The sequence below is a fragment of the Plectrocnemia conspersa genome, unplaced genomic scaffold (assembly GCF_051122295.1).
Source record: "Plectrocnemia conspersa isolate PC_06_02 unplaced genomic scaffold, ASM5112229v1 ptg000009l, whole genome shotgun sequence".
NCBI lineage: Eukaryota > Metazoa > Arthropoda > Insecta > Trichoptera > Polycentropodidae > Plectrocnemia > Plectrocnemia conspersa.
The window spans coordinates 16,395,698-16,423,681 of NW_028277173.1; the positions used below are offsets into that span (position 1 = coordinate 16,395,698).

Below are 27,984 nucleotides of genomic sequence, written 5' to 3' on the forward strand. Positions count from 1 at the left end.
ATATATTTATTTTCCCGTATAATTGCAAACCCCTGTCAAACTGGTTAAGCGAGTGGCACTCAAAGTATCATCAGTCTGATACTGACCTTCGTCCAGTCGGTTTGCTATAATATTAAAGCGATATAAAATTAAAGAAATACGCCATTTTTTCGTAAGCAATCGAGTGCAATGGATAATTACAAGAGGGTATTTTGCTCTCCGAAAGCTTTCATTCTAGTAGTGACACTTTTTGCCATCCTGCATGGGGCAAATTCACGTGAGTAGCCAAATATCCCAAAAACAACACAATCATTTCGCGACCTCAATATACAAACTTGATTTTTCATCGTTTTTTTTTTATTATTATTTATTAAGACTCGAAACTCGCGCGTATAAAATAACCTGTATCGCCAAATATTAAAAACTTACCCACAAGTACAAGTGCATCCGCTTACGTCAATGTTAATTATCGTGAAATATCAATTTATTTATTAAAAATATATTAATCTATATATATATACATATGTATATTTATAAATTGTGTAATAAATTCACAGTTCTTATTTTTTTAAATTTAAGATAACGTGTCCCACAATTTAAAACGATTGATTATAATAATAAAAACACGTACTAAAACAATATCGTTCGGATATCTTTACATTATCATATTTCGGATAATGAATGGCAATATTTACTAACAGACCAATAGCAGCGAACCTAAACTATTCCAAAATAAAATAATAGTTTTATATATTTTTATGATTTAAATCCCAACTAAGCTTTTTTGTTAGTTCTAATAAAGATAAGATTGGGGTAAAAATCGTGTTTTGTTATTAAAACATATTTTAGCATAAATGACATGTAACAACCAGAAAACACAAGAAAAATAAAGTAGCATGTCACGAAAATAGCAAAAATATTACAATTTAACAGTGCAATGTAGTCTTAACAAATTTGGCTAAAATCATATTAACAGCAAAAAAATAATTGCAAAAAATACAAAAACATCACTTACGATTATTGGAATAGGGTATTTTAAATATCAGATGTATGTGCATTAAATACATATTCATGTTTCAACTGAAAAAGGTTTACCCTTACCGCTGATTATCAACAGTAAACTACATCTGGCATAATAACTCCAAATTTTGTACGAAACAATGAGTAACAAATTGCGCTAAAGTTGCTGCTTCAACTAAATAAATGATTCCCAAATAATGAAAAAAATATGTTTACGCATGAAGGGGCTCCACGCCACAAGGTCAAGCGCATAACTCTGGAACGAATGCAAAATATATTTTTACGATTATTCAATTTTAAATTAAAAGCTAAAAAGAACGCAATGTTAAGGAAAAAATGTTCCTTGGAAGATATAAGGGTGATGTTTGACTTCACCTTCCTTTGTAAAATTGTAAACGATGTTTTGGATTATTCAGTCGTTTTAATTTTAATTCAATACATAATACCGTATACAAATAAATCAACACGGAAAACTTTTTTTTGTTGACAACCAATGTATAATTACAATGTTTGTTCTGCAATACCGACACTACATCGGCTGGATAATGAATGCCCGTCAGATTGATATATGCAACCATAATTTTAGTTATTATAAAGAAACAATTTGAATAATTATTATAGTTCTTAGTATGTATGTTGATGTTGTCAATTTTATAATGTATATTTATATTACTGTTCACCCATACTTCGATTTACGCGGTACCAGTTTTGCGCGGTTTCGCTTTAACGCAGTCAAGAAAAAACATTTTTTTAAATATATATTGCAATCGTATGTATTCATTTTTAACTGTGCGAGGTGCACTTACACGCGCTAATGATGGTTTCAAGAGCAAACCCCCACTAATTAATTCCAACAACGGATGAAGAATACAATAATATTTTAAAGGGAGAAGGATTTGAAAATTTAGAATTCCCCGACATTGACGAGCTATCCGTTGAATTAATTAATTTATTATGGTAACTGAGACCGATAAATCGTATATTGAAGATGATATCAGTGTTATTGATGATTTTGACAAGCAAAATGTATTCACTTCGAAAAATATTGCTAGTTCTACAATTGGCCAGTAAATTAAAAAATATGGTTTTAATATTGAACGTCCTGTTAAATTTCAGCAAGATTTAAAAACCAGTTGCAAGCAGTATCAATAAATTTACAAGGATTTGAAAAAAAAATAAAACGCAAAAATTGTTAACAGATTATTTAATAAGGGTAAATCTATATTAGTCTAAGAAATCTAAATCTCGATTTACGAGGATTTTTATTTTTTTTAATCTATCTTCCATTTATGCGAATCCGATTTTCGCGAAATTTTGCGAAACCTATCTATCGCGCAAATCGAGTTATAACTATACATTGAACTAAAATGTCTATTTTGACGATTTTAATATGAAATAAAAGTCTTTGAATGAAAACCGAGCCATTCAACTCGAATACATCGAATGTTTCAAGTTTCTTATAATATGGAAAGTTTATAATATTATTAAATGTCAAAAAAATTAATGAAAAATCTTATTTATAGGACATACATATGTACACTTATCACTCGATTTAACGTTTTCTACAAGCACTACACTTTTTATGTTACAAGCAAAATGTATATTTCTAAAATGCATTAACATTACATTAACTAGGCAATGTATGCACTGCCAAATCACAAATATGTCTATGTACGCACTGAATAAACAATGTAACTAGTTATTGTATGCTCTCGCTTTTCTGTGTTTGTGAAAGTATTCAAAATTAAATAATTTATATATTTAACATATATTTTTAGCCAGTTATGTGAGATAAATTTTGTTGTCAATTTTTATAAACCTCCTTTCAAGTAGATCCGTCGCAGAGAGTTATTCATAGGGTGTTCACTGTTCTGCCCAACGCTTGCTCGCTGCCACTCTTTCGCACCTAACCTATCCAACGCTATTTTTTTTACTAGCTTTACGATTAGTCGCTACGATTAGGTTGTCAAACACGCTCGTCTATCAAATCTTGTTCGTTGACGATGTAACTAGCTCGCATCGGAGAATTCATACACTCACTAGTTAAAGCACACATTATCTAATGAAAGTATACACGAAATGTAGCATTGTAAGCTTTAACCGAGACTCATAGTTAGTGCATACTTTGTCTAGTTATTGTATACTTTATCGATATTTAACACTTTTATAACTTAACATATATGTACCGAATCATACAGTTACACTAGATCATCATTTGAAGTAGCCATGTGGAATCGATGGTGTGACTGATTTTCATTTTCTTACTTCGAAATTGTATTTTTCAGAGAACAGTTGCGTAAATCCGAAAAACAAGTCCGGGACCTGCATATCTATAAATAAATGTCCTGAACTTTTGGCGCTGCTTCAGGATCGGTACAGGACTCCGGAAAACACCAGGTACTTGCGCAACTCTCAATGCGGGAACGAGAACAATCAACCGAAAGTCTGCTGCGCTTCGAACACGCAGACTTGCAACAATCCAGACAACGCTCAGGGAACTTGCGTGACTCTTGCCCAATGCGCCAGCCTACAACCCTTGCTAAACTTGCCTCGGCCGCTACCCCAAAATGTATTGGATTACTTGAGAAAGTCGACCTGCCAAGGACCGGATAGATACAGCGTGTGCTGCAGCGACCAACCGCCTTCAGTCGGGCGAGTCACTCCTACGCCGGCGCCGGATGTTGCTACGAAACGTCCGCATCCACAGATCGACTCCATTCTACCGCCAAAATCTCAATGCGGACAAGAAGTCAGCGTAGATCGAATAATCGGGGGAGAAGTTACCGCCATAGATCAGTACCCGTGGATGGTTCTGATCGAGTACGAGAACAAAAACGCTAAAAGGTCTTTGTCGTGCGGAGCGTCTCTCATCAGCAGCAAATACGTATTGACGGCTGCGCATTGTATCACAGGAACGATCCTCAGGCAGATTGGAAACCCGTAAGTACACATAAATATAAACAATAGTTTTGAGAACGTAAACAAAATGTCTTTTGCAGTATCAGCGTGCGTTTGGGCGAATTCGATAAAGGTAATCCTGGAATGGACTGTGTCATGGTTGCCGGTGGCGAAGACTGCACTGATGATCCAGTAGATATTGGCATCGAAAAGACCATAGCTCACCCAGAATACAAGAACGATAAAGGGCCTAAAAATGACATCGGTCTCATTCGTTTAGTCAGCAAAGCACCGTACACAGGTAATTAACATAAGCCGGAAGATCGATTAAAATGCACTAATCCTCGGTATATATATTTCAGATTTTATAAGACCAATCTGTCTACCAGAGAGGGATGTGACGATCGGTCTCCAAACGAACAGGCAGACTTTTTTGACGGCCGGGTGGGGTACCACGGAGAGTGGCAAAGGAAGTGACAAAAAATTACACGTCAGTCTGCCGTTTGTGCATCTGGACCAATGTAACACTGCTTACACGCAGTACAAAGCCGAACTCTGGGACAAGCAACTGTGCGCAGGGGGTGAAGCAGGAAAAGATTCGTGTCGGGGAGATTCAGGAGGACCGTTGATGCACTTGATAGGCGAAACGTACAACATCGTCGGAGTGGTCAGCTTCGGACCAACACCCTGCGCTAAAAGTGGCGTGCCCGGTGTTTACAGTAAAGTCTACGCATATTTGGGATGGATTAGGGGCGAACTAGAGCCTTAAACTCATTTTGATTTTGCATTTTTACGAACAATTGTCTTAATTGTTATTACTAGATTTGTATATCATTTAAATAAACTTGCAAATGAGCAATCATTTTAAAACTTAAATCAATTGTGTTACTCCTTGTTATGTCTATATTACTGGTATTTTATTTAAATTAACTCTATTACAAGTATACAAGTTTTCACAACAATTAATCACAATACATATCTTATATTTTTAATTAATTAGGAAATAATTATTCTATTAAACCAAGACACTTTCATTTTTAAACCAAAAATTGTATTTGGAGTTAGCTTGAATGTGATATGATAACATACCATATTTATTTTATATAACCTACGTTTTAAATTTAATGCTAATAAATAAATGTATATATATATATTATGTATTCTAATGTTTTAAAATATTTCTAAATATATATTACATTTTAAATTTTTTAAATATTAATCATTATATGCAGTGCATTATTACATTTTATATAAATAATTTATACACAAATATATATAATTAAAATATATATATAATTAAAATAGTGCCATCTAGTTATTATAAAAAAAATATAAATTAAAATCGAATTAGTATTTTATAACTGCTAACAACGCCAATAGATGTCGCATTTTTTTTAAATAATAACTAAATTATTCAATATATTCGTTATTACGCCAAAGATAATCTTGAATATTTTATCAAATAAAATGAAACACAATTTCATGATTGAAAACGCAAAATAAAAATTACCCAGTTGACGATATTATTAAAATCCTATATAGGGTTAGTATAAAAAAAAATATAACTGACCATGTTCTACTATTTTAAACAAATAAATCTAGATTCAGATAGTTAATTCTTACGTTAGCTCAGATTAACCTATTTCGAATTAAATAAATATTTACCAACATTATTCGCACTTATACGTGCATCGACCCACCGCCGAACGATGTAAACTTTTTAAAATTACATTACACGCGAACGTAGGTAGTAGTTACGCTAAATTGGGTTACCAAAATGCGTTAAGCGCGATTAGAAATCCCACAAAGGCTTCGGGCCCTTTAAATTTAACGTGAAATCCCATTAATCTACATTTATACGGGATTTTAGAACTTTATAGTCAACTCACCTCTGGCGTTCGTAGCCGCGTCTGCGATCTTCTGAAAGGCGTCCAAATATGCAGAAACGGCCGTGAGGGCAGATCTGAAATAATAATAAAATATTATAAACGCATATAAACAAGTCGCAAAATTTGTCCACGTCAAATACACAATGGAAAAATAACGAATTGGGTCGAGTTATTTGTACTACATGTCCGATGCTTTTGTATTTAAAGATTAATGCAATGTGGCGACATTCAAAGGCAACAAAAGCCTCAATATAATACAATAAATATCATAATGCTATAATCGAATACATATACGAGGATAAATAATTTCGCCTTCTTATCGCTTGTCGCGTGTAATACATTTTATGGTAGTTAGATTTTTACGTGTGGAATTTAAATGCAACAAAAAATGAGGCAGCACGGGGGGAGGTATCGTCGTATTATTATTATGCGAAACAATGGGAAACTTAAACAATGAGACCGTTCGGATGTGCAAGCCATTATTTTATTGCGAGCGAAAGTGTTTTCTCCTCTTTCTAAAACGTCTCGTTGGAAAAAGCGCTAGGGTCAAAACGTTTTAAAGATGTGAATTTTGAAAATGATATACATACAAACACACGCATTAAGTTAAAGTACATATAAGCATTAAACCGTCGAAAGGTGAGATTGATGTTAGTTAACAAACATTCAATGGAAAAAAACGTGTATCAACTAAAACTGCTTAATTGATTTTTTTAATTTTATGAGTCATATTCGTTGTTTTGTCTTTAAAACAAAGATCTACATTATAGATCATTGTAGATTCTACAACGATTGGCGTCAAAAACGAAAAATATACTCGCTAAACAAAAATCGATGAAATCAATTCCCTGATTCGAAAGACGATGCCAGTTTCAGAACGTTAATTTTACTCAATTGATAAAAAAAAAATTTTGAAAAAAACAAAATTTCTCGCCGCTATAATTTTTCTTTATTTTAGACTAGCAGTTTTAAACCAAAATATCTATCTACATATAATGAAAACGGATATCTAATAAATCGATAAATTCTGATCGTTCTATCATTGGTCGAATCTTAAATATGTGTAAGCACATTTAGTACACATTTGAATAAATCCAAAGAGGACAGTATACTACGAAACAATATGATGTATCTAGTTCATATGTTTGTGTCTATGCGTATTTCTCCAATTTTTCATCAGAGTAAAAACGATCGATGAGACGGTTCGCTCGTTCTTCACACGGTCGCCGTTAAATGGGTATTGCGGTAACTTTTTGCACCACCATTAAGTCAACAAACCGATGTGATGAGATGTGGTGCGATGACCGTGACATTGAACGGTTTATAAGCTTTTATATGGCGTGCGGACTCTCAAGACACGCCATCGATGTCAATCGCACGAATGGTCGCGACTTTGCCACAAGACGGGGGATTAGTCAAATTAAATTAACTTGGTTTTACTCTATTTTATTAAACATAAACATTACAATAATAATAATAAATAAATTCGGACGGAAAACGAAACTCCACGTAAGAGAGAGAGAGAGAGTACTCCATAGAAAATGTATGGTGAAAAAAACTGGTATGCACTTTTAAATATTGAAAAAAAAACAATAGCGTTCTTTAACATATGGGCATACGAGCGAAGGATATATGGCAAATAATAAACATTTAACGGTTAAGGAAAATATAGTATTTTTGTATACATACATATATTCCCATTAGTATATAAATAATTACGTCTCATCGATGATAAAGTTGCGAATTAACAATCGAATGTATAAGAATGTGAAAACATTAGCTCTTTACTTCGGTGTGTATCAGTGTTAGTGGTGATTAGGACCAATTAGCAAATATGAATAGATAGGGCGATGTTGCATGACCAATCACGTGTATTGAAGTGTAACTTATACAAACACCTCTTGTGATTGTATGATGAAAACCAGCGGTTCATCTGGATAGTATAATTTAATTTTCAAAGAATATGAATTAAGATTTACCATAGTAGATCTGTATATTCCGCCTCATATTTTTACATAATTTACGAAATAGTCGCGTGTTTAGTGCATATCCTTTAACAATATTGACAACAAGGTGCATGACAGCTTCCAGTGCAGGTTCCAAATGGTTCACAAGCAGTGCCTGGCGATGGATCATACAGTGGTTAATTTCAATTTTAGGGTTATTATTTTTACATCACTTAACATAACCATTTTCAAAGCTGCTGGTTTAACCAATTCCTCACCAATAGTATATATTTTTTGTTTCGAGCAATCAACCAGACCACTTCAAAGCTAGCATTTTATGATGAAAGTTGATCGAATGTACCTCTTAAGTTACTGTCAATCTTTGTCTTTTGACAGACATTTCCAAATTTACAAAGTATTCTCGCGATTTGGAAGACAGGTGTGGTTGTAAATTATTTATAAAAGTGTTTCTTCAATCAACTCTTTTTTAAAGTTTCTGCAGTCATTATTTACAGACAACAAACTGTGGTTTAATTATTCCTTTGTCTTTTATTTGTGTTAACGCATAATTGAAGAACTCTTCCTGGTATATTTTTTTATTGTTGATGTAGTCAAGGGTAGAGAAGACAGTGAATAAACAGTTTTAACCTTTCACACCACCATTTTCTGACTGTAAGGCGGATTATTGCTCGCAACTAGGGATTCCAATCCCGGGATCCCGGATCCCGGGATCCCGAACGATTTTCAATACCCTATGAGTCCCGGGATTATAAAACATAATCCCGAATTTTTTGGATTGATTAATTTATCAAGCACAATCGAATTATTATTGACAAAATCGTTATATTTCGTATACAAACTTGCGCGAGTTGCACGTGTCATCTGTGAATCTTTGAGGCTGTGAGTCTGAACGTGCTTTTTCAGCTGCAGGCTGCTTAGGAACCAAAATCAGATCAAGGCTAAATGATGAAACGCTTGATGCTTTGATGTTACTTCGTGAGTTTTTTCCAAAATAATGTTTTACATTAATTGTGTCTATGAATGTACATATGTACATACATTGTCAAAAGCTCATTTTTTATCTTCTCAAATAAATAAATAAGACCTTCCCTTTTTTTTTTTTTTATTATATTATTTTATATTTTAAGTCCAAGACTAAAATTATACGTACTTTATACATTGTACGTTATAAAAAACTGATGTAAAAAAATATTGTATTATTCATTTTAAATTATTTTTATCGATAAAATAACATGAAAATTATCCCGGGACTGGTCCCGGGATCCCGGGATCGACTAATTGCAATACCGAAATCCCGGGATCAAAATTTTGGCCCGGGATTGGAATCCCTAGCCGACTAATTGCAATACCGAAATCCCGGGATCAAAATTTTGGCCCGGGATTGGAATCCCTACTCGCTAGGGATTCCAATCCCGGGCCAAAATTTTGATCCCGGGATTTCGGTATTGCAATTAGTCGATCCCGGGATCCCGGGACCAGTCCCGGGATAATTTTCATGTTATTTTATCGATAAAAATAACTTAAAATGAATAATACAATATAATTTTACATCTGTTTTTTATAACGTACAATGTATAAAGTACGTATAATTTTAGTCTTGGGCTTAAAATAGAAAATAATATAATAAAAAAAAAGGGAAGGTCTTATTTATTTATTTGAGAAGAAAAAAATGAACTTTTGACAATGAATGTACATATGTACATTCATAGACACAATTAATGTAAAACATTATTTTGGAAAAAACTCACGAAGTAACATCAAAGCATCAAGTGTTTTATCACTTAGCCTTGATCTGATTTTGGTTCATAAGCAGCCTGCTGCTGAAAAAGCACGTTCAGACTCACAGCCTCAAAGATACACAGATGACACTTGCAACTCGCGCAAGTTTGTACACGAAATATAACGATGTTGTCAATAATAATTCGATTGTGCTTGATAAATCAATTAATCCGAAAAATTCGGGATTATGTTTTATAATCCCGGGACTCATCGGGTATTGAAAATCGTTCGGGATCCCGGGATCCGGGATCCCGGGATTGGAATCCCTACTACTCGCAACACACAGGTGCGTTTCTCTATAGCAGCGTTTCTTAATATATGAGTCGTTTGAGATATTAATGAGTCGCGAAGTATTCTCAAGATAATATACTCTACAATGACAACTACAACCAACAACAGGGGAAGATATTTTTCGTAAGGTAGATTATTTTTTTGAGAAAAACTGATCAATGTTTCAGTGTATGCACCTGCAATTCTAGACACTCGAAAAAGATGTGCAAAAGTTAACTCGTAGATTAAAACCTTTCTCTGACTCATACATTGACAAAATCTTGTTACAATACAAATGTCGCTTGAATGAGATAATTGAAGTGGCAAGTTCAAGAGATTTTAGCGCAAAATACAAACACTTGCTAAACCATTTTAAAATCAGGTGATTGTATTGCAGAAAAGTTCTCCAGCGAGTTTAATCATTACGAATTTTTTTAACCGAGAAAAATCACCCACCGGTATTAATATTTCCTGATTTAAAGTAGATAGTTTCTTCAAGCAGCTTACATTTAAGATATTTTTTGTTATCTGAAATTGTCTGAAAAAATAGCATGCTTCAAAGCAAAGACAAAATTATAGAGAGAAAAAAGTAGAAGAAATGAAATTTTCCATTACACTGACCCTTAATAAACTCACTGAAGATAAAAACGTTGATTTAGCTAGCTTTAACATACAACAAGACATCAGTCATGACATTCCCGATGAAAATATTTTAAAATATAATTGGGTATGAATGACATTTAATTTTGATATAAATGACTTACATGAATATCCTGGTTGAAATAAAAAACGAAAAGTCAACATTTGTAAATTAAGCACTTGATATACTACTGCCCTTCGCAACGAGATACATGTGCGAGTCAGGATTTTCAGCTTTAACTATAATGAAAACCAAATTTCGAAACAGACTAAAGCCTAAAGAAGTCCTGATGTGCAGTCTGTCTAATATGAAACCAAGATTTGATGAACTCTCAAAACTTATTATATTGTATTTCGTATTAATAAAATAAAATTATGTTTTGATTCTAAGCGTTTTATTATTAAAATTGTCTTAGATCGCGAAACCAAAACCATTACCATAAATTGGGTCGCAGCTCAAAAAGGTTAAGAAACGCTGCTCTATAGACTTGTTTAGTGATGATGTGACGCCGCCATGATGGACCCTAAAGAATTTATTTCCTTTAACTTTTTTTGTAATTTTATTTATGTCCATTAAATCCTCATTACCCCTAAGAATTTCATTAGTAATTTACCCGGTTCGTCGACCCCTAGTCCATTATTGATCCTTATGCCGAAAAACTTACTAAAATGCAAAGCAATTTCTTACAACTTAATCGCAATCATAACACAATTCTTCTATGGTTTATTACATTGCAGGAAATACTTCCGGAAGCTGACGACGATAAAATTATCGATTAAATAATATTCATATTATTTTTAGTTATAATTAAAAATAATAATGCTTATATATATATATATATATATATATATATATATATATATTAAAAATGTTCTTATAAGCTTATTTTTTTGTCATAAATCTGGTTATTCGTACTAATTAAAAATAAAATTTACTAAATTATATATGTAGTTATGTTCTAATAAATTATATTTTAATATCTATATTCATAAACTACCAATGTAGCGCCGAGTTTCTACTGGAAACTAACGAATCTTTCTCGAATCTTATTTTCCTAAGTATATATTATAAATTTTATATAAATATAACATTATTATAAATATTTGTTTAACTAGGTCATCATGAATAATTTATAAAAACCCAATAACATTGTACGATGGCGTTTTTTTGGTTATCATAAACATTTTGCTGATTTGCGACTTATACGCGCAATAGTATGACTAAAATATATATCGATCGATACCACGAATTATATTTTCACTGCTCATCATTATTAACAACGTATGATCACACTTTAATATAAACCATATTTTGAATTTAACTGAATATGCATTACTACACCAGAATCACGATATCGCCGAAACAAAAATTCGCAACAATCGAAACAGAAATTCGTGTTTTACTCGCCTGATTTCTAATCAATGCACACCTCGTTCATTTTTAGAATCAATAACACACGTCGATAATCGATTCAGCCGTGCATAATCAAAGATTGGATAACTAGTGGTCCATTAGCAATTAGTTGAACCGATAGCACGAATAGTACGCCTCGATTATCGACAGTTTCGATTTCGATTCGGAGCACATTTTTATATAGTATGTATGTAAAAAATAGTGTTAATATAATATTTGATATAGAAAAAACACACAAATACACACATCGTGCGTGAATGCACAGCACACATACGCCGTGTTCAATTGCCCGTTGAATCCAATAATACTCGACAATCAAAGTAACATCAACGAAAGTCTTCGAAAGTGCGGCGAGACGCTCGTGCGCGTACGAATCTTGTGTAAAAAGGTAATAATATAATTAAAAATAATCGTACGGTTGTAACATTAGGTCCGCACCTAGAATATTTGTATAATAATAATAAAAAATATGACTGAAGCCACTATCAAGTATAGTCAGAAGCGAATTGGGCAGGTACATTTATCCCAAATAATAATTTTAATAAAATGTATCATCCATCAATTGTTTCGATAGATTTTTTGTTTATTCAACAAACTGCATTTATTTTACAGCTGCAATACACTTTTTTGCCGAAACAATAAGCCTTTGGGTAATATATTGAGGGTTTCATCCATCAATAGTAGAACATTCTATCTAAAGAATTCAATCAGACTGTCATTCAAAGATAAGCTCAACAATTAGGGCTATCATTTTTATATTCAATACAATATATGCCGTTATGTTTATTAAAGAAAATATGTAATTTAGCCACGGGTTGCCAACTTTCTCTTGAGCGCGGCTAGCTGTGGTGGCAGCTCAACGAGCCACAAACATTGAAAAAGGATAGTTAATTTTGGTAAAAATATGTTGACTTTTTAAAAGTATACAACTATTCAAGAAGTATAAACATCACATTTTTATAGTGCAGTCTTGCCTATTCTACAGAAAAGCAAAAGGCATCCTTACAAATAGCTCGTGAAACATGTAAGCGTATGCTTTCAGGAACGCGAGGGCTCATACGGCAAAAAAAATGCCTCCAGCGCGTCTGTAACGTTTTCTGTCCTATATTATGATGACAGCTAAAGAAAACGATTCGGCGGTGTTTGAATGCCCAAGGCGTGTTAATACACTTTTATGTACTTTGAAAACATTTTCATGAAGTAGTAGAATACATTTACAACCAGAACTGACAAAATAACTTGAATCGCATGAATGACTGATTAGATTTCCTCTATTTTTCTACATGTCCAAAGCGGATTATAGATAATTCCACAGTATAATGAAAATCCCACTTTAATAGCGGCAGTACGTTTCACATTTTCGCTTGGCAGTTCAATGGACTGGATAAGGATAAGTTAATTCACTCAATCGAGTTTGAAAGATTGCTTCAACTGGGTCACGTTGTACTATCATGCTATATATAGAATGCAAGAGGATAAAAAATCCAAAATATTTTTACAGGAATTATCAGGCAATAGTGAAGTATAATATTTTAATAGACACAATTCATTACATAAAAAAAGGAAATTATAAAGGAAACATAATTATGTCAAATAATATTAAAACGTAATAAAAATGTATTTTTGACCACGCAGTGAAATATTTTAGTATATTTTCAAATAAAAATACTTAAGGAAAATGGCACCACTTTGAGCTTAAATTGAAAGAAATATGTGATTCGTTGCGCAGCTTGTGCATATAGCATATTCTCAAAAGACTCGTGTTTTATTGGTGGAAAGTTCCTACAAGTCCACAACGACCACCAGCAAATCCATCAGTGCAAATCTAAAGCAGATGATTTTTAAAGCTTTTATTGAAATAAACGCACCGAGCGTGAGATACAAAACTTATATGACGTTAAAAGCACCCTAAATCAATCAATCAATTTTACGACCATATGTAACTAAAATCAAATTTAAAACAAAATAGCTCTAAAAGCATACTTTATTTAAATTAAAGTAAATTAAGACCATCGTGACCTAACAGGTTATCCCAACGCGTCACGATAGTCGAAAAACAATGCATAGTATTATTTTAATACACACAAAAAAATATAATAAAAAAATGTATAGAAAAACAATATAAAAAAACATTACAATTAAATGATACGAACTGACCCAGCTCCTCGTCGCTAACATTAAACAGGGCAATGTGCAATGCCAGCGTATGAAGGAGCCGGACGGCGACAGCCATAGGCGAGTCTGCAAGTGCAGACCTCTTAGCTCCAGCGGAATGAAAAGAGGACGCGATCGTGATTCTCGAAAACATTATGGAACCCAAACTGGAATTCCTCGAGAATAGTTAAATTGTTGACATCGTCTTTTAGTAAACTGACCAAAAACTTTAGTAAAATGACAGCATCTTCATTAAAATTTAGTAAAATGACAGCATCTTTAGTAAACTTCAGTAAAATGACAGCATTCTTTAGTTTGAAGAAATGCTTAGCGACATACAACTTTCTGCGAGAACTCAGCGAATCGTATCCGAACGCCGGGATATGCAATTTAACAATTTTAAATCATCTATACACAAAAGAAAGCTTGAATTCGTAGCTGCTGTACTTGGGTATCTTAAAAACCTTTTCGACTAAAAGAGTATTTGGTTAATGGGAGATTCCAAATTATGGAATCCGATTCCAGAATGCTTTAAACTAAAGTGTCATAGAGTACGCGAATAACTGACGGATCGTCAAAGTGAAATACGTTCCTCATAACAAAGCCGAACATCTTGATAGATGTATTGCAGATGTAGTGTACGTGTCGAGTGAATCTACACTTGCTCTCAAAAATGATTCCGAGATCTTTAGTGGAAGTTTCTCTAGCCAAAATGTTCCCACCGAGTCATTGGAATAAACTGATGGCGAACGGGATCGAGAAAATGACACAGTACGGCACTTTCCGACACTAAAGGGCAGACGGTTAACGGAAGCCCATCTCCTTAGAGAACCTAAATCACTATGTAGAAAGAAGGAGTTCGCAACAGATAAGAGACTACGTGCAATTCTTTCCGCCACTCACTGCCTGCGCTCATGCAAGCCTCAACAATAACAATCAGGTGCCAGACTACTGATGGGTGTCAGCTCCGGTACCATACAAGAGCTAACGCTCACACAAGCTCATTAGATTGGAGCCCCGTAGTACTATTTATTTTTAAGAGTTTTCTTAGTGTATTTTTCAAATATCCGTGCGTCCCGAAGGACTTAAGCAACTTCGTGAGGGATGTCAACACTGTCTCTGCTGCCTACCCCCGAGAGTCCCTGCTCTTCGTAAGGAGTTTATACTACTATTCCACACTGGTGTGACGGACCTCCAGCGTGCGGTGGACTGGCGCCCCTCCGCAACAAATAGAATGCATTTATAGAATTTTAAATGACACAAATTGTTGCACAATACAAATTACAAACTAAATACTTTCTTACAGTAATATATTTTATAATGCACACGAGTCTTTTGGGCAGACTTTAAATTTTATAATATGTTACCGCTATCCCAATACATAGAAAAATATAAAGCGCAATAAAATAAAAGGTATCACCGGGATCGCCCCGTTGCAATGTGACGTATGTAATTCAGCCCATAACAGTCTTTGGATCAGGTCTTTCGAGACTCGTCCGATTACAGAAAATGTTTTGAATTATAATTGAGGTATTTGTGGACTGCGTAATAGGGATTGTTGCTTTATTGCTGTAATCTAAAATTTTGAATAACTTAAGCCTTAAGCTTAATATACAATTATGTCAGTTACAACCTAGCTGGATCGTGGATTTATCATTAAAACGTCACGTATGTGTAGGCCTACACCTAATTAACAAGAGCTATGAGACGGACGCCGCTTTGCCTGGGATAATTCTATTAGTCCGCTCGTAGTTTCAGCGGCGTAATTAGTCGCGGGAGCAATTTAAGCACCAACCAACCACCCTCGTTTCGGAAGTTTTAATAGCGTCATTAACAGACCTTGGACGCATGCCGCGTCGTATGCGCGCATACGTGAACGGCATACGTATAGAGCATGCACGTATGTACCACCATTGAACAGGTGGCCAAATCGATCAAGATTCAGATTCGAACCGCGAGTCGGAAACGACAAGGGGCACGTGTCCGAGCGGAAGAATTCGGCTGTCGGTCAGCGGCGGCGTTCCGTCAATATAAACTTCGAAATTGCGTCCGAACCCGGTTCGATGATTGATGGAATGGCGTCGACGATGGATATGAACGACGCGGAAGTCTGGTGTATTATATTTATCAATTGGGTCGATCGATACGGTATAAGATCGCGTATATTACATTACCTAAATGGAGATATATTTTCCGGAACTGCACAAGGAACCGCTTCAATCTCATACTTCCCGTGTTGGCTTTTAAAATTACAACCCGCGGGGGTTTTCCCCTAATCTCTCAATCGCTGTCATGCTCACGCATTTTCCCTAATCTCGCACTCGAGTGCTGTCGCGGTCAGATGTTTGGACGGGCGGGGTGAGCACTTTTCTGCTATAAGCTATATTCAGCCTCGTAAATCAATATTGTCATATGATTTTAAAGGAACGCACTAAATTATCAACATTTAATAAATATATACATATATGTACATAGTTATTCGGAAAACAAAACAAAAAACAACAAAAATAACAAAAAATATTATTTGTTTGAATATAAAAAATACGTTTAAATTATATAACATGTATGTTAAACTTGATTCAGACTGGAGGGCTATATTTTTTCATGGTCCTAGAGTGCAACTGAGCAGTTTGTAAGTTATGTCATTTAATAAATAGAATACATACATATTTGGGGAATGGGGCAATATCTCACAGTGTAACTATCGACCTCGTAGTGAAACTGAGCAAAACTTGGTAAAGATGACTTTATATATATTTAACATTTATATTAAGGGATGTGTTTGACTTAAGGGTGGTGAGTGCTTAGAGCGAATAGGGTACTAAGGAGAAAATATGTAAAAAAAAATGTTAGGTCCCATGCTTGCCCAATTTCACTTTAAGATTGTAGCTGGTCTCAATTTGGGAGTTAAAAGCCTCCGAGAAAATGTTAAATATCAGGCGGTGAATAAATTGGGAGCTAAAAAAGGCCAGAGAAAAAATGTCAACTCAGATAAAATAGTTTGCGGGCCCGCACGCAGCGTTATGTTAGCGGACAGTACAAAACCGCTTCGTAAACTGAAAGTACTGCGTGAATCACTGATGTAAAAGACACACGTTAAATATACATAGATAACAAAAAGATAATTAATTAATTAAAACAGATGTCATTGTTAAAATCATTAGGCAAAACGCCTAAAGTGTTAAATCGATACAATAATAATACAATAAAAGCATCGTATTTATTATACAAGTTAGCATAAAAAGTCGAACTTTATATATCATAAATTATTGTTGCCGCAAAAAAAATATTAAAAATCAGGATGTAGCATCATTGTAATGGACCGAAACGGTGTATTATATAAAAAAAAACTACTACCAAAATGTGGTGAATTTTGAGATAAAGGTATATTGCCTTATCAATCCATTTTTTACAAATCGATTATTACAACCACAAGTAACTGTAGAATGTAGATAAAATACAGTTACACATTACTCACTTCAGTACTGCGTGCAGCTTTGTCGCCTTGGCAATGAAGTCCTCCCATATCGGAGTGCCGTTCTGAAAACAAACAAAAAGAAACCTTATCAATACACTTTTCTCAAAGGACTTCCGTTATGTTATTTCAATAACAATCACGCTCTGAAAGCATATATAATATCCGGTCTAAGAACGAGACAAAAACGAGTCCGATTAGTCCCAGCAGATCGAAGATGCATGACGCGAAATAGTAAAATCGTACAACTGCTAATTGGCACACTAGAGCCGCTGTAATCTCAATACTTTATCCGAAAAGCGCCGATTGAACGAACAACAGCCATTTCGATGTCATTGACACATAAGTGCATCCGCCTCGGAGGCGTTTTTATTTTATTTTTTCAAGAGCATCGCGTGCCTCATCTCTCTGGGAACGCAGCGACATGTGCTATGATTTACAGAAACGCCGATAAATAAATAGGTAATCCGAGAGAGAGAAACGTGGCTCGGAAGCTTTTCCGAGATTCAAACAAAGATATCGCAAATCATCGCTTACGACGGTCGCTGATAACGGAACACGGATAAAAATCCGTTATATGCTGCGGAGAAAACTTTTAAGAATAAAATCAATCAAGGCTTCACAGCAAATAAACGATATAATCACACCAGTCGCTAAAGAGTGCTATTCAAAAGACGAAATTGCAATAACCTTTAACGTATACGATATGTTATCAATACCATATTAATTTTTATTATGTAACAGTGATCGTTTGACATCGTCATGTGGTAAACGCACAATAATAAACCATAAACACGTAAAAAGCTTTTATATAAATTGAACGTGTATGTCACGTAAGCTGTTAGAAATGATAACCCACAACGTGATTGCTATAACAACACTATAAACAATATGATAATGTACACTTATCAATTTTCATACGCATGTAACACAGATGGAGAGATAGAGAGAAGACAACACTTTAACCTTGACATGATAAATGTATTTAAAATAATAGTTTTCTTCCCGCTCTAGATCCGACTGCAAATTAGCAATAGTCTCTCGTGTTCAATTTTTGTTGGTTGTGTTTACAATTAAATCTTACAAATACAGCCTTTTAATTCATTATTTGTTTGTCTACGTCGATTTAAAGTTTCAGATTGATATCAAATGTAAATGTGTGTCCGAGTTCTGAGTCCGAATGCTCAAAATCATTTAGTAAGAGTGAATGAGAAGTGTTTTGTTTGAAAATCCCGTATGGGGTGAGGATATGTAAAATAAGATATACATGTATCATCACAACTACCGCATTTTATATCTATCGATTATAACCTAAAGGTACAGATACAATAATTCCAAACAACAGAATCGATTTTATATTATAAAAGTAATTACGTTATGAATAAACCGTTAGTTTGTGCTATACAGAGACACTTGGTGGTTAAAGCTATATAATATTATAAATAATTAAAATAGTTGTATCTGACTTCCAAGACTTGTTTTAACCAGCAACACCTGTATTTTTTTTTAAACTATATTTTAAGTAATCTATAGCTGTTTATCTATGTTTTTAACTTTAAATTTTAACTATGTTTTTAACTTTAAGTTTTTAACTTTAAATTTTTAACTTTAAATTTGTTGGAAATTTAGCCAGCACATTGCAGAGACTCATAGCAAATCCTTAAAAATGCTCGGTTTTATCTTGAGAAATGCGCGTTACTTTAGGAATACTTTAGTATTGCGCACTCTTTATGATACTCTAGTCCGCAGCATACTAGAAACTAGCTCCATCATTTGGATCCCAGGCGTAATGAGTCAATGTAATGAATTGAAGCTGGAAAAAGTACAACGTAAATTTCTTCGATATTTATACTTGAAGGAATACGGGTATTATCCGTTCTTGTTTCCCAGTGCTTTTATTTTGGGAGCCCTGGGATACGTTTCTTTGTCGACTCGCAGAAGTGTTTATGTAATTAAACACTTCTGGAAATTGCTCAAGGGCATCGTAGACAATCCTTCAGTGCTCGAGCAAATGTGGGCTCCTGAAGGTGGATATAGTTCTCGGTCGCGTCCACTATTCTTGCCTGTTAAGTGTAGAACTGGAGCACTTGCCAACTCTTCTCTGGCCAAGGCCATTTATCTGCTCAATTCTGTCCATAGTAATATTGACATTTTCTCTTGCACTTATGGAGTTTTGGTTCAATTCGTATGGGACAATGCACACCTGTTGAGGTGATTTGTGTCTGTTGTTTTGTCTTGTTTATATTTGTATGTATTATGATGTATTAGTACTTTTGACTATCGTGACGCATTAGGTTTGCCTGTCAGGTCACGATGGTTATAATTTTAATAAATAAATAAATAAACTTAAACATCAGGAAACGGTTTAAACAGAGATTTCACGACCAAAAAATGGTCTATCTAGGGTTGCTAGGCTAATGCGGCGGGTGATTGATAAAATAGTCTGTGTGGCGGTATATCGCCGTACACATCTTGTATATTTCTGCAGTACAGTAGAACATCGACTTACGAGTGACTCGACTATGTATCGAGTTTTCTAGATACGAGCAAATATTTTTTTTTAATTTGACTCGTCATACGAGCAAAAAACTTTATCATTAATTTAGGTAGTAAATATTTACCACTTAATGCCATAAACCCATTTCAATTTTCACCGTTGAAATCGATTATGGCATTTTAATTAATTCCAATGCGGATTTCAAGCGACAGTGAATATAATAATTATCCTATTTAAATTTGAGTTCATCCCATTTTAAGACATGATAGTATATAGCGCCGTAAGACGACGTTCGCGAACGCATACAACATGCGAAACTGGCGTTAACATACTCCTTACAAGCTATTTACATATATAACAATAATAATTTTTTTTAACTAGTTATTAAAAATAGTATAATATAATCCAATACTGCACGTAAAAAAACACAAACCAAAGCTAATATAATATTCGACCCAAAACCTCTCAATGAAAATATACGTGCAAATATACGCTTATAAAACGTGGAAAAATTCATGACGTTAACCGTAAACGACGTATTTCGGAAGCGTTTATTTTATTCTCTCTTTCAGCTTACTAAACGTTACGTAAAATTTGAGCGAGCGAACCATTTTCATCAGTAGCATGCGACGTCACGTTAAAACGACCGTTAAGATTTCGCACGACATTTTAATTAATAGTCCGGATATTTACGTCCGAACTGTGTGGACCTAAGCGATGATGACCGAGATTTAATGTGTATTTTTATTAAATTAACATGATAACAAAAATACATGACATTATCTACCCACTTAGCACAAACACGACAATCTAGATTCGCAAACATTCCAACTTTTTCAATTTAGATAACGCGAAAAAATGTAATTCTCATTTTGGCCACTCTTCGCTGTTCTGCAAATATATTAGTGCAATATAGTTTAACAGCCGTACCAAGGCGTTCCATCCGATAGCGTCTAATAAATTTAAGAGTTTCAACTTACCCACATGAACTAATACTAGTGGCTGTACTTTACACTTAATGGAATTTTAGGTCAAACTACGAATGTATTAAACAAAACCGCTCACTTAGCGGTACGAAGTAGGATAAGTATTAAATTACATCATTTTCCCAAATCAATAACTAATGTTATGTAACGTCTTTAAAGGGCTTCAAAGTTTAGGTTACGAAAGATTTGTTACAAAAGCGCAGGCATGCAGAACAATAACATATGATTTATTGTTTATAATGGAACGAAATATTAATTTATCAATCTTTATATAACAATGATATTGTGTGTAGGTATAAAAAGCGGCAATAGGAATAAAAAGATTTAACCCTTGTACGGCCAAGAATGTACATATAATGTGAATTTAATTAGCGAACAAACTAGATACATTCGAAATGTCAAAAAATATAAACGTCAGTCAACGCCATAAGTTAATCCCAACTACAATAGAAAATCACTGTCTGCTTAGTTGCATAATTTACTATTTGTTCAACTAACGAGCTATTGTTATATGTAAGTGTTAATAGTCTTAATAAATAAATTCATAAGAATAAAAAATATTATGCTTTCATTATGTTCATTCAAATATACAAATACATATGTATTATACAAATTTACTTTTCTTATAACTATTATAAAAACGCGAGGTATTTCAACGGCTAACTTCAAATGCACGAACAAAAAATGAACTAAAATCACGCAACACACATAAAGCATCCACAACAAAACGTCAAAAGTCTAGACTCACAATAAGCGATTAGTGAAAGAGTGTGTACATAATACGTTTAGATCGTTAGCAAGATATAATAACAAAAAAAATAATAATGGAATAACGTGAAAGTGTAATGATAAGATTGAATATATTGTATTATACAATACATATGCAGTTTCATGTAAAATTATTAACTGGGCCAATATTTTTTTTGCCTGATGAGCTCAATGCGTTACAACGGGATAAAGCTGTATCAACTGTATCAAACATAATTAATAATTACAAATATTAACAATCAGACTGAAATTATGGGAATCGGTGATATTAAAAATATTATATATAAATGCTACTTCGCAGCTGGGACCGGTTTTTAAAGATGGCGCAATTTTATAAAAAAAAAAATCAAGTTTACTGCCGTGGCTCGAGCCCGTGGCATCTGAGTTACCAGTAAATACTACGGACTACGCAGTTCCGACTTTAAATATAATTTATAATTTAAATATAATGAAATATTACATATAGCAACTCGAAGTTGTACTGTAGACGAATGTTTGCAGAATAATATTGATATTTTATTTTAAATAAATTTATAACAGTGGTATAAATATATTTAAATCGTTTTCTTAAAGATAACTTTATGCAAATGTAACCTAGTTTTAAGTAAAACTTCTGCACTTTGAACCAAAAAGAGCTAAGCAAAGTTGCACTTATAAAGGTTGTGTATCACTCGATTAACAGCCAGGTCACACAACATGCAGCATTGACAGGCCTTTCAATAAGATAAAAAAGTAATGTATTTTTTTATATCGCGATAAATATCGCCTTGTCAGTGTATTCTCAGCATATTACTAAATAACACTATTTTTTATTTAATTTGTTAGTTAACGGTAATTCGCGGATCAGCAACAAATAATTAACAAATATATACAAATAATTAACGGATAATATTATATTTTCTATAATTCACCACATGCATATAATTTATTACTATGTACTAAGTTTGACATAAGTGCCAAATATCTAGCAAAAATCTCACCCACTGAGTTATTTAAATATAATTTTATTTGATCAAAGTTTTTTTTAATAAACTTAATTATGTATTTTATTTGGCAGCAACGCCAATATTTTTCATTTCATCTCACGCCACGCAATAAAATCGGCAATAACGCTAAGTTATACAAACACTTTGAACGTTCTCGTATAAATATGTATTATATTACGCATCTTTCGCTCGGCGCTTATCATTACATCTAAAAGATTGATAATCACAGAGCCGACCACCGCCGTCATGAAGCTGATTTTCGAGGCAATATCCGATCGGACCTGCTATAATATCCGGTGCGGTGAGATTCTCCCACGAATAAATAACTTATTAATCTTAAAATATGCGCGAGAGTTCATTAATGAGACGCGGCACAATATGGCAGGTGACATAATGAAGTTGAAAAAAATGTACGAACAGCGTGCTCGGCAGGAGCTTCAAATTAATTTGAGAGCACTTGGGTGCTCGGGTTAAGAGAAAAAAAATGGCAAAAAATAGCATTGACCCATGCGCTGGCTGCGTCGTGCATAATAGAAAGACTTGCCTTCACACCTGCTCCATTAAGTATTTATTTCTTGAACGCTGATTGTGTGACAGATATGCTTTCTTCTGTCTTCTAGTGAGCGTGCACTAGTCGGCTGCATTGTCTCGTGTAATTATCGAATTATTACGAGTAACTGCCGCGTCAATTTTTTGAATTGAAACTCACGAATATTTCCAAAATAATTTCACAGAAGATACATATTTTCGGACTGGTATTTGTTAAAAAATCAACTTTATAAGACATATTATACAAATAGAATAAATTTTTAAAAAATATTTTTACCAAAATATATATAACTAAAATTTTCTCAATTTTTTTCTGAGCTGGATCCTATTGTTTATATGATTAGCAATTTTCAATTAAACGATATTACGAAGTTCATACTTAATTCAAGTCCACCCTCGTCGCTTGAGACTACCAGCTTACTCAAAATAGATTAGCCCAGTCTACGCTTCACATATACGAGTTTCTAGAGAAAAAATAAGTAAATTAAATAATAAATAATTTAATAAAACATCTATATGAAAGTAGCAAACAGCGTTACACGCAGAAATTGATGTGATTTACATACATAATGAATTACCATCCATTAAAAATTACTATAGAAATAAAACAGTATTAGCGATTTTAGACCCAACCGCAGAGCATTGTTTAAAAAACAGTACCGCCTTCACCATGTTTTTAGTTTCCGTGATCGCAACGAGATACGCGTTAACTAGTCCAGATCCAGCGCAAATGACCCATATAACAACACTCCGTACAACCCTCGACAACGAGAAACAGTTCACACGCACGAATGGATCGTTTTGTCATCGTCGGAAGCAAAACAAAACTACATAAGACGCACCATCGCACAATTGCGCGCTAGACAGCCAGTCACACAGGCACAGCATGCGCTACGTCCTTATCGGATGCAGTAAAGCGCATCTCAAACGCCGCAAAGCATCTGGTTAATGCATTCGACATTTGGCATCTGCCAGCGCGTAAAAAAATTAACACCGGGTGTGTTGGGGTCGAATTAAAAAATTAACGCGCCGCGAAATTCCAAAAACGCAGCACTCCATCAATCACTACAAAACCATCGAGTGAAGCGACGGTATGTTTGCAATAATTTAAACGGTGATATCACGAGTTATGTCATCGATGATGACAATGAAGCTTCGCGTGCTTCAATGCCCGATGCAAGGACGAAAACGAGTTCAAAATTAATGCAATGAACCCAAATGTGACGATTGAATGACCTGATCGACGAAATAATCAAAAAGGTGTAGTATAGTGAAGCATACAACTCAATCGATATAATGTCAATGTCGTAATTTAAACAATCAAGTTTGTGGAATTTATGTATCACTGAAATAACGTCTACTGCGATTTTATTTGTCAACGCAACATTTTTTTAAATAATTATATATAACTATACATTATTTAAACAATATATGACTTGTAATCATTTTTTTTTAATAATTTAAATAATCATATCAGTACCTACGAATGACTATAAATGAACAATACTTGTGCCAATTGATGTAAAATTCGATAAAATGAAAGATCGTGCCAGTAATAACATAATTATTTAACTCAATTGACAAAATAATAAATGTAGAAAAATCTATCTATGGTACAAGCTATAAAGTTTAGTAGTCCGGGCCTATTATTCTACTGAATAAGTATATCCATTACGGTGCAATAGAACGCGGTTTGCCATGAAGGCATTGAACATGTAAATTATCTAGGTAACGATCCTCACTGGCACATTTGAGTGTGAAAATTTGTTTATTCTCATAATTTATTTCTAGCGATTTTTCATTTTTCTTCAAATGAATTCAATACCTAATTAGCCTTGCCTTCGCCATGACAATAAATAAGTCACAAAGACATATACTTCAGAAATATACTTCCTTAATAGTCAATTAATTTCGCATTGATATGAGGGGAGCATCTAAACATGTGCTTATTGAAGGATGCGATATGACTAGACACAAAATGCGAACAAATCCGTTACTAAAGCAAAAATATCATATTATAGAGACGTATAAGCTTTCTGGGGGCACTTTCAAAACTCTTTCAGAAAAAAACGCTTATCCATAATCCATCACGCTGATACTGCTTCGTGAAGTTTTGTTTTTCTCCCTCAATTACTTTGAAAAGCTTCGAAGTTAAATTTATATTAAGCAGTCTTAAAACAATATTCAATGAGATCGTAAGTATTCAGAATCAATGATGCGCAAATTAGCGTTTTATACTACAATATTATAAACTTTTAATTTAATAATGGAATTCAAGATGTTATCTTCGAGTGGAACAGATTTAACTTTTAGTTTAATCGTGAAAGTATGTGCCAATGTGCAAAAAATGTTAGTTTATTATATCGACTGGGAAACAAACTAATTGAAAATATTCGCAAACCATAGATCTCCTATGCTGACAATAGACTTTGGTTTAAGCTGTATATGAGTGGTGTCCTACTCACAGCCCGCGGGCCACATGCGACCCACGACACTCACTCATGCGACCCGCATATTATTAATATTTAAAAAAAAGGTTTTAAAGTATCAAAAAATAAAGATCCGGAAAAAATCTTACGTTTCAAAATATGGCTTGTCATTCATTAGTAAAGGTAATTTATATGAACAAATTTAATTTCTAAATAAAGCAAGTCCGTTTACTAACGATGAATTCATTAAAGTATGTTTAGAAAGAGTAGCAGAAATAATTAGTCCTAAAAATATAGTCTTATTCCATAGCTTTCGATTAAAGCACTGATGTTATAGATATGGTTCAACTTCTTTCGAGAAATTGACAACGAATTTAATGTTACTGACATCTCTAGTTTTAGTAAAGGACTCGTTTTTTTATAGATTTGTATGAAGCCGAGAAAGCAATATTATTAGCAAGATTTCGTTAAACCATCATATGTTTGAAAAAGTCACTGATGGTTGGATGAACGAAAGATTAGCGAAGCTAGTGGATTACGATGCAAAAAATATCAATAAATTACATTTCATGAAATATCACTCATTGCATTCTACAACAATAAAGTGACATTAAAAATCAGGGCTGTGGAGTCGGAGTCGGAGTCGGAGTTGGAGTCGTGGAGTCGTGGTGTTTTGGCCGGAGTTGGAGTCGGAGTCGGAGTCGTGAAAAATGAGCGACTCCGACCATTTTTTTAAATTATGAAATTTATGAATTTTTAATTGCGTAATAATGAATGTGTATAGCGTATGAATATTAAACGTGTAGAAAAACACCAAAAATACCTGATAAAATTAAACTTTTTTGAGTCGGAGTCGAAGTCGGAGTCGGAGTCGGAGTGGAGTCGTGTTGTTGGTAAATATCGGATTCGGAGTCGGAGTCGGAGTCGTGTTTTTTTTTAACGACTCCACAGCCCTGTTAAAAATGGTCAATATTATTTAACCAAATCAATCCAAAATTTTATTTCGATACTAGTCATGTAAAATAAAAAACACCATTTACTAAAAATCAGGGCTGTGGAGTCGGAGTCGGAGTTGGAGTCGTGGTGTTTTGGCTCGGAGTCGTTCATTTTTCACGACTCCGAGCATTTTTTTAAATTATGAAATTTATGAATTTTTAATTGCGTAATAATGAATGTGTATAGCGTATGAATATTAAATGTGTAGAAAAACACCAAAAATACCTGATAAAATTAAACTTTTTTGAGTCGGAGTCGAAGTCGGAGTGGAGTCGTGTTGTTGGTAAATATCGGAATCGGAGTCGGAGTCGTGTTTTTTTTAACGACTCCACAGCCCTGCTAAAAATACTCGATATTTCAGTAAGTAATAAAAATGTAATTTATCGGTATGTTTCCTTTATATTACCAATAAAACTGCTATGTATTTTATAAAATAAGAGTAAGGGATATTTTAAACTAAATATGTTATAGTTTTTTTGTGTAAAAAATAAAGTTGTAATCGACCCATAGGTAATATATGTTACACTATTTTCAAAAATATATTGAATTCTAAATAAAACTTATTTTTCGGGCGATGCGGCCCAGAAGATGTAAAAGATCGAATATCCCTGGTTTACACCGTGAAGCTATAGATTTACTTTCAATAAATATCAATAACAGAGTAATCACTGAATATTTTTTTTAAATTAATCTACTACTTATATTATTGACAGCGAAATATGAATAACATTCTAGATCTAGCAGCTTTAATGAAAAACGAATTGATCACAGATTGTTAACAAAATATAAAAGCATTCATAGCAAAGCTCAAACTTTATAAAATTACAGTGTATTTTCCATTATTATTACATAAATTCAATAGTGGCAAAAAACATTTTTCCAAATACATATACGCAAAAATTACTAATTTATTACAAGAATTTCATGAGAGATTTTTCTATTTAAAGAATTAAGAAAATATGTTCAATATATATTTTTTATGTCCTTTTGACATTATTATGGAATCAGCTCCAGCAAATTTACAGATGAAGTTATTAAACCAACAGTCATCCTCTAAATTAAACTGTTTGAGGCTAATGACAAAGTTCAGTTTCATAATAATTATGTCTGTAATGATAAATTTCCTAAAACTTGTATATATGAACCTTTTTTTTCGAAATTAAAGATACTTAAATTTAATAGTCGTAATGATGGCAATTTAAAAAATCAATTTCGGTGTACGACGTTGAAAACATCTGCGAATATGAGAAAATTGAAAAAAAAAATTCACATAAAAATTTACTCTATTA

At 33.6% G+C, this 27,984-nt stretch overlaps 2 protein-coding genes and 1 long non-coding RNA gene across 8 annotated transcripts in view; 1 reads left to right on the plus strand and 2 right to left on the minus strand.

Annotated features, from left to right (window-relative positions):
• Nucleotides 1–27,984, minus strand: part of mim (missing-in-metastasis) — a 77,545-nt gene that overhangs the window by 10,617 nt on the left and 38,944 nt on the right. For all 6 annotated transcript variants that reach the window (XR_015810835.1, XM_088193422.1, XM_088193421.1 and 3 more), the window contains exons 3-4: nt 17,488–17,549; nt 5,787–5,860 (exon numbers count right to left, since the gene is read on the minus strand). Coding sequence is in view for 5 of the 6 variants with exons in the window: in XM_088193422.1 (XP_088049548.1) it covers nt 5,787–5,860; nt 17,488–17,549 (136 nt within the window). In the remaining variant the exon portion in view is untranslated. The remainder of the gene's footprint in view (nt 1–5,786; nt 5,861–17,487; nt 17,550–27,984) is intronic.
• Nucleotides 73–4,773, plus strand: LOC148232065 (phenoloxidase-activating enzyme-like). The gene is made up of 4 exons (XM_088193423.1): nt 73–256; nt 3,285–3,939; nt 3,999–4,198; nt 4,260–4,773. The coding sequence occupies exons 1-4, from the start codon at nt 169–171 to the stop codon at nt 4,664–4,666; spliced, it is 1,350 nt and encodes a 449-aa protein (XP_088049549.1). The 5' UTR covers nt 73–168; the 3' UTR covers nt 4,667–4,773.
• Nucleotides 7,419–11,095, minus strand: LOC148232066 (uncharacterized). The gene is made up of 2 exons (XR_015810836.1): nt 9,815–11,095; nt 7,419–8,427 (listed from the first exon to the last, which is right to left on the minus strand). It is a non-coding gene; the product is annotated as an uncharacterized LOC148232066 (long non-coding RNA).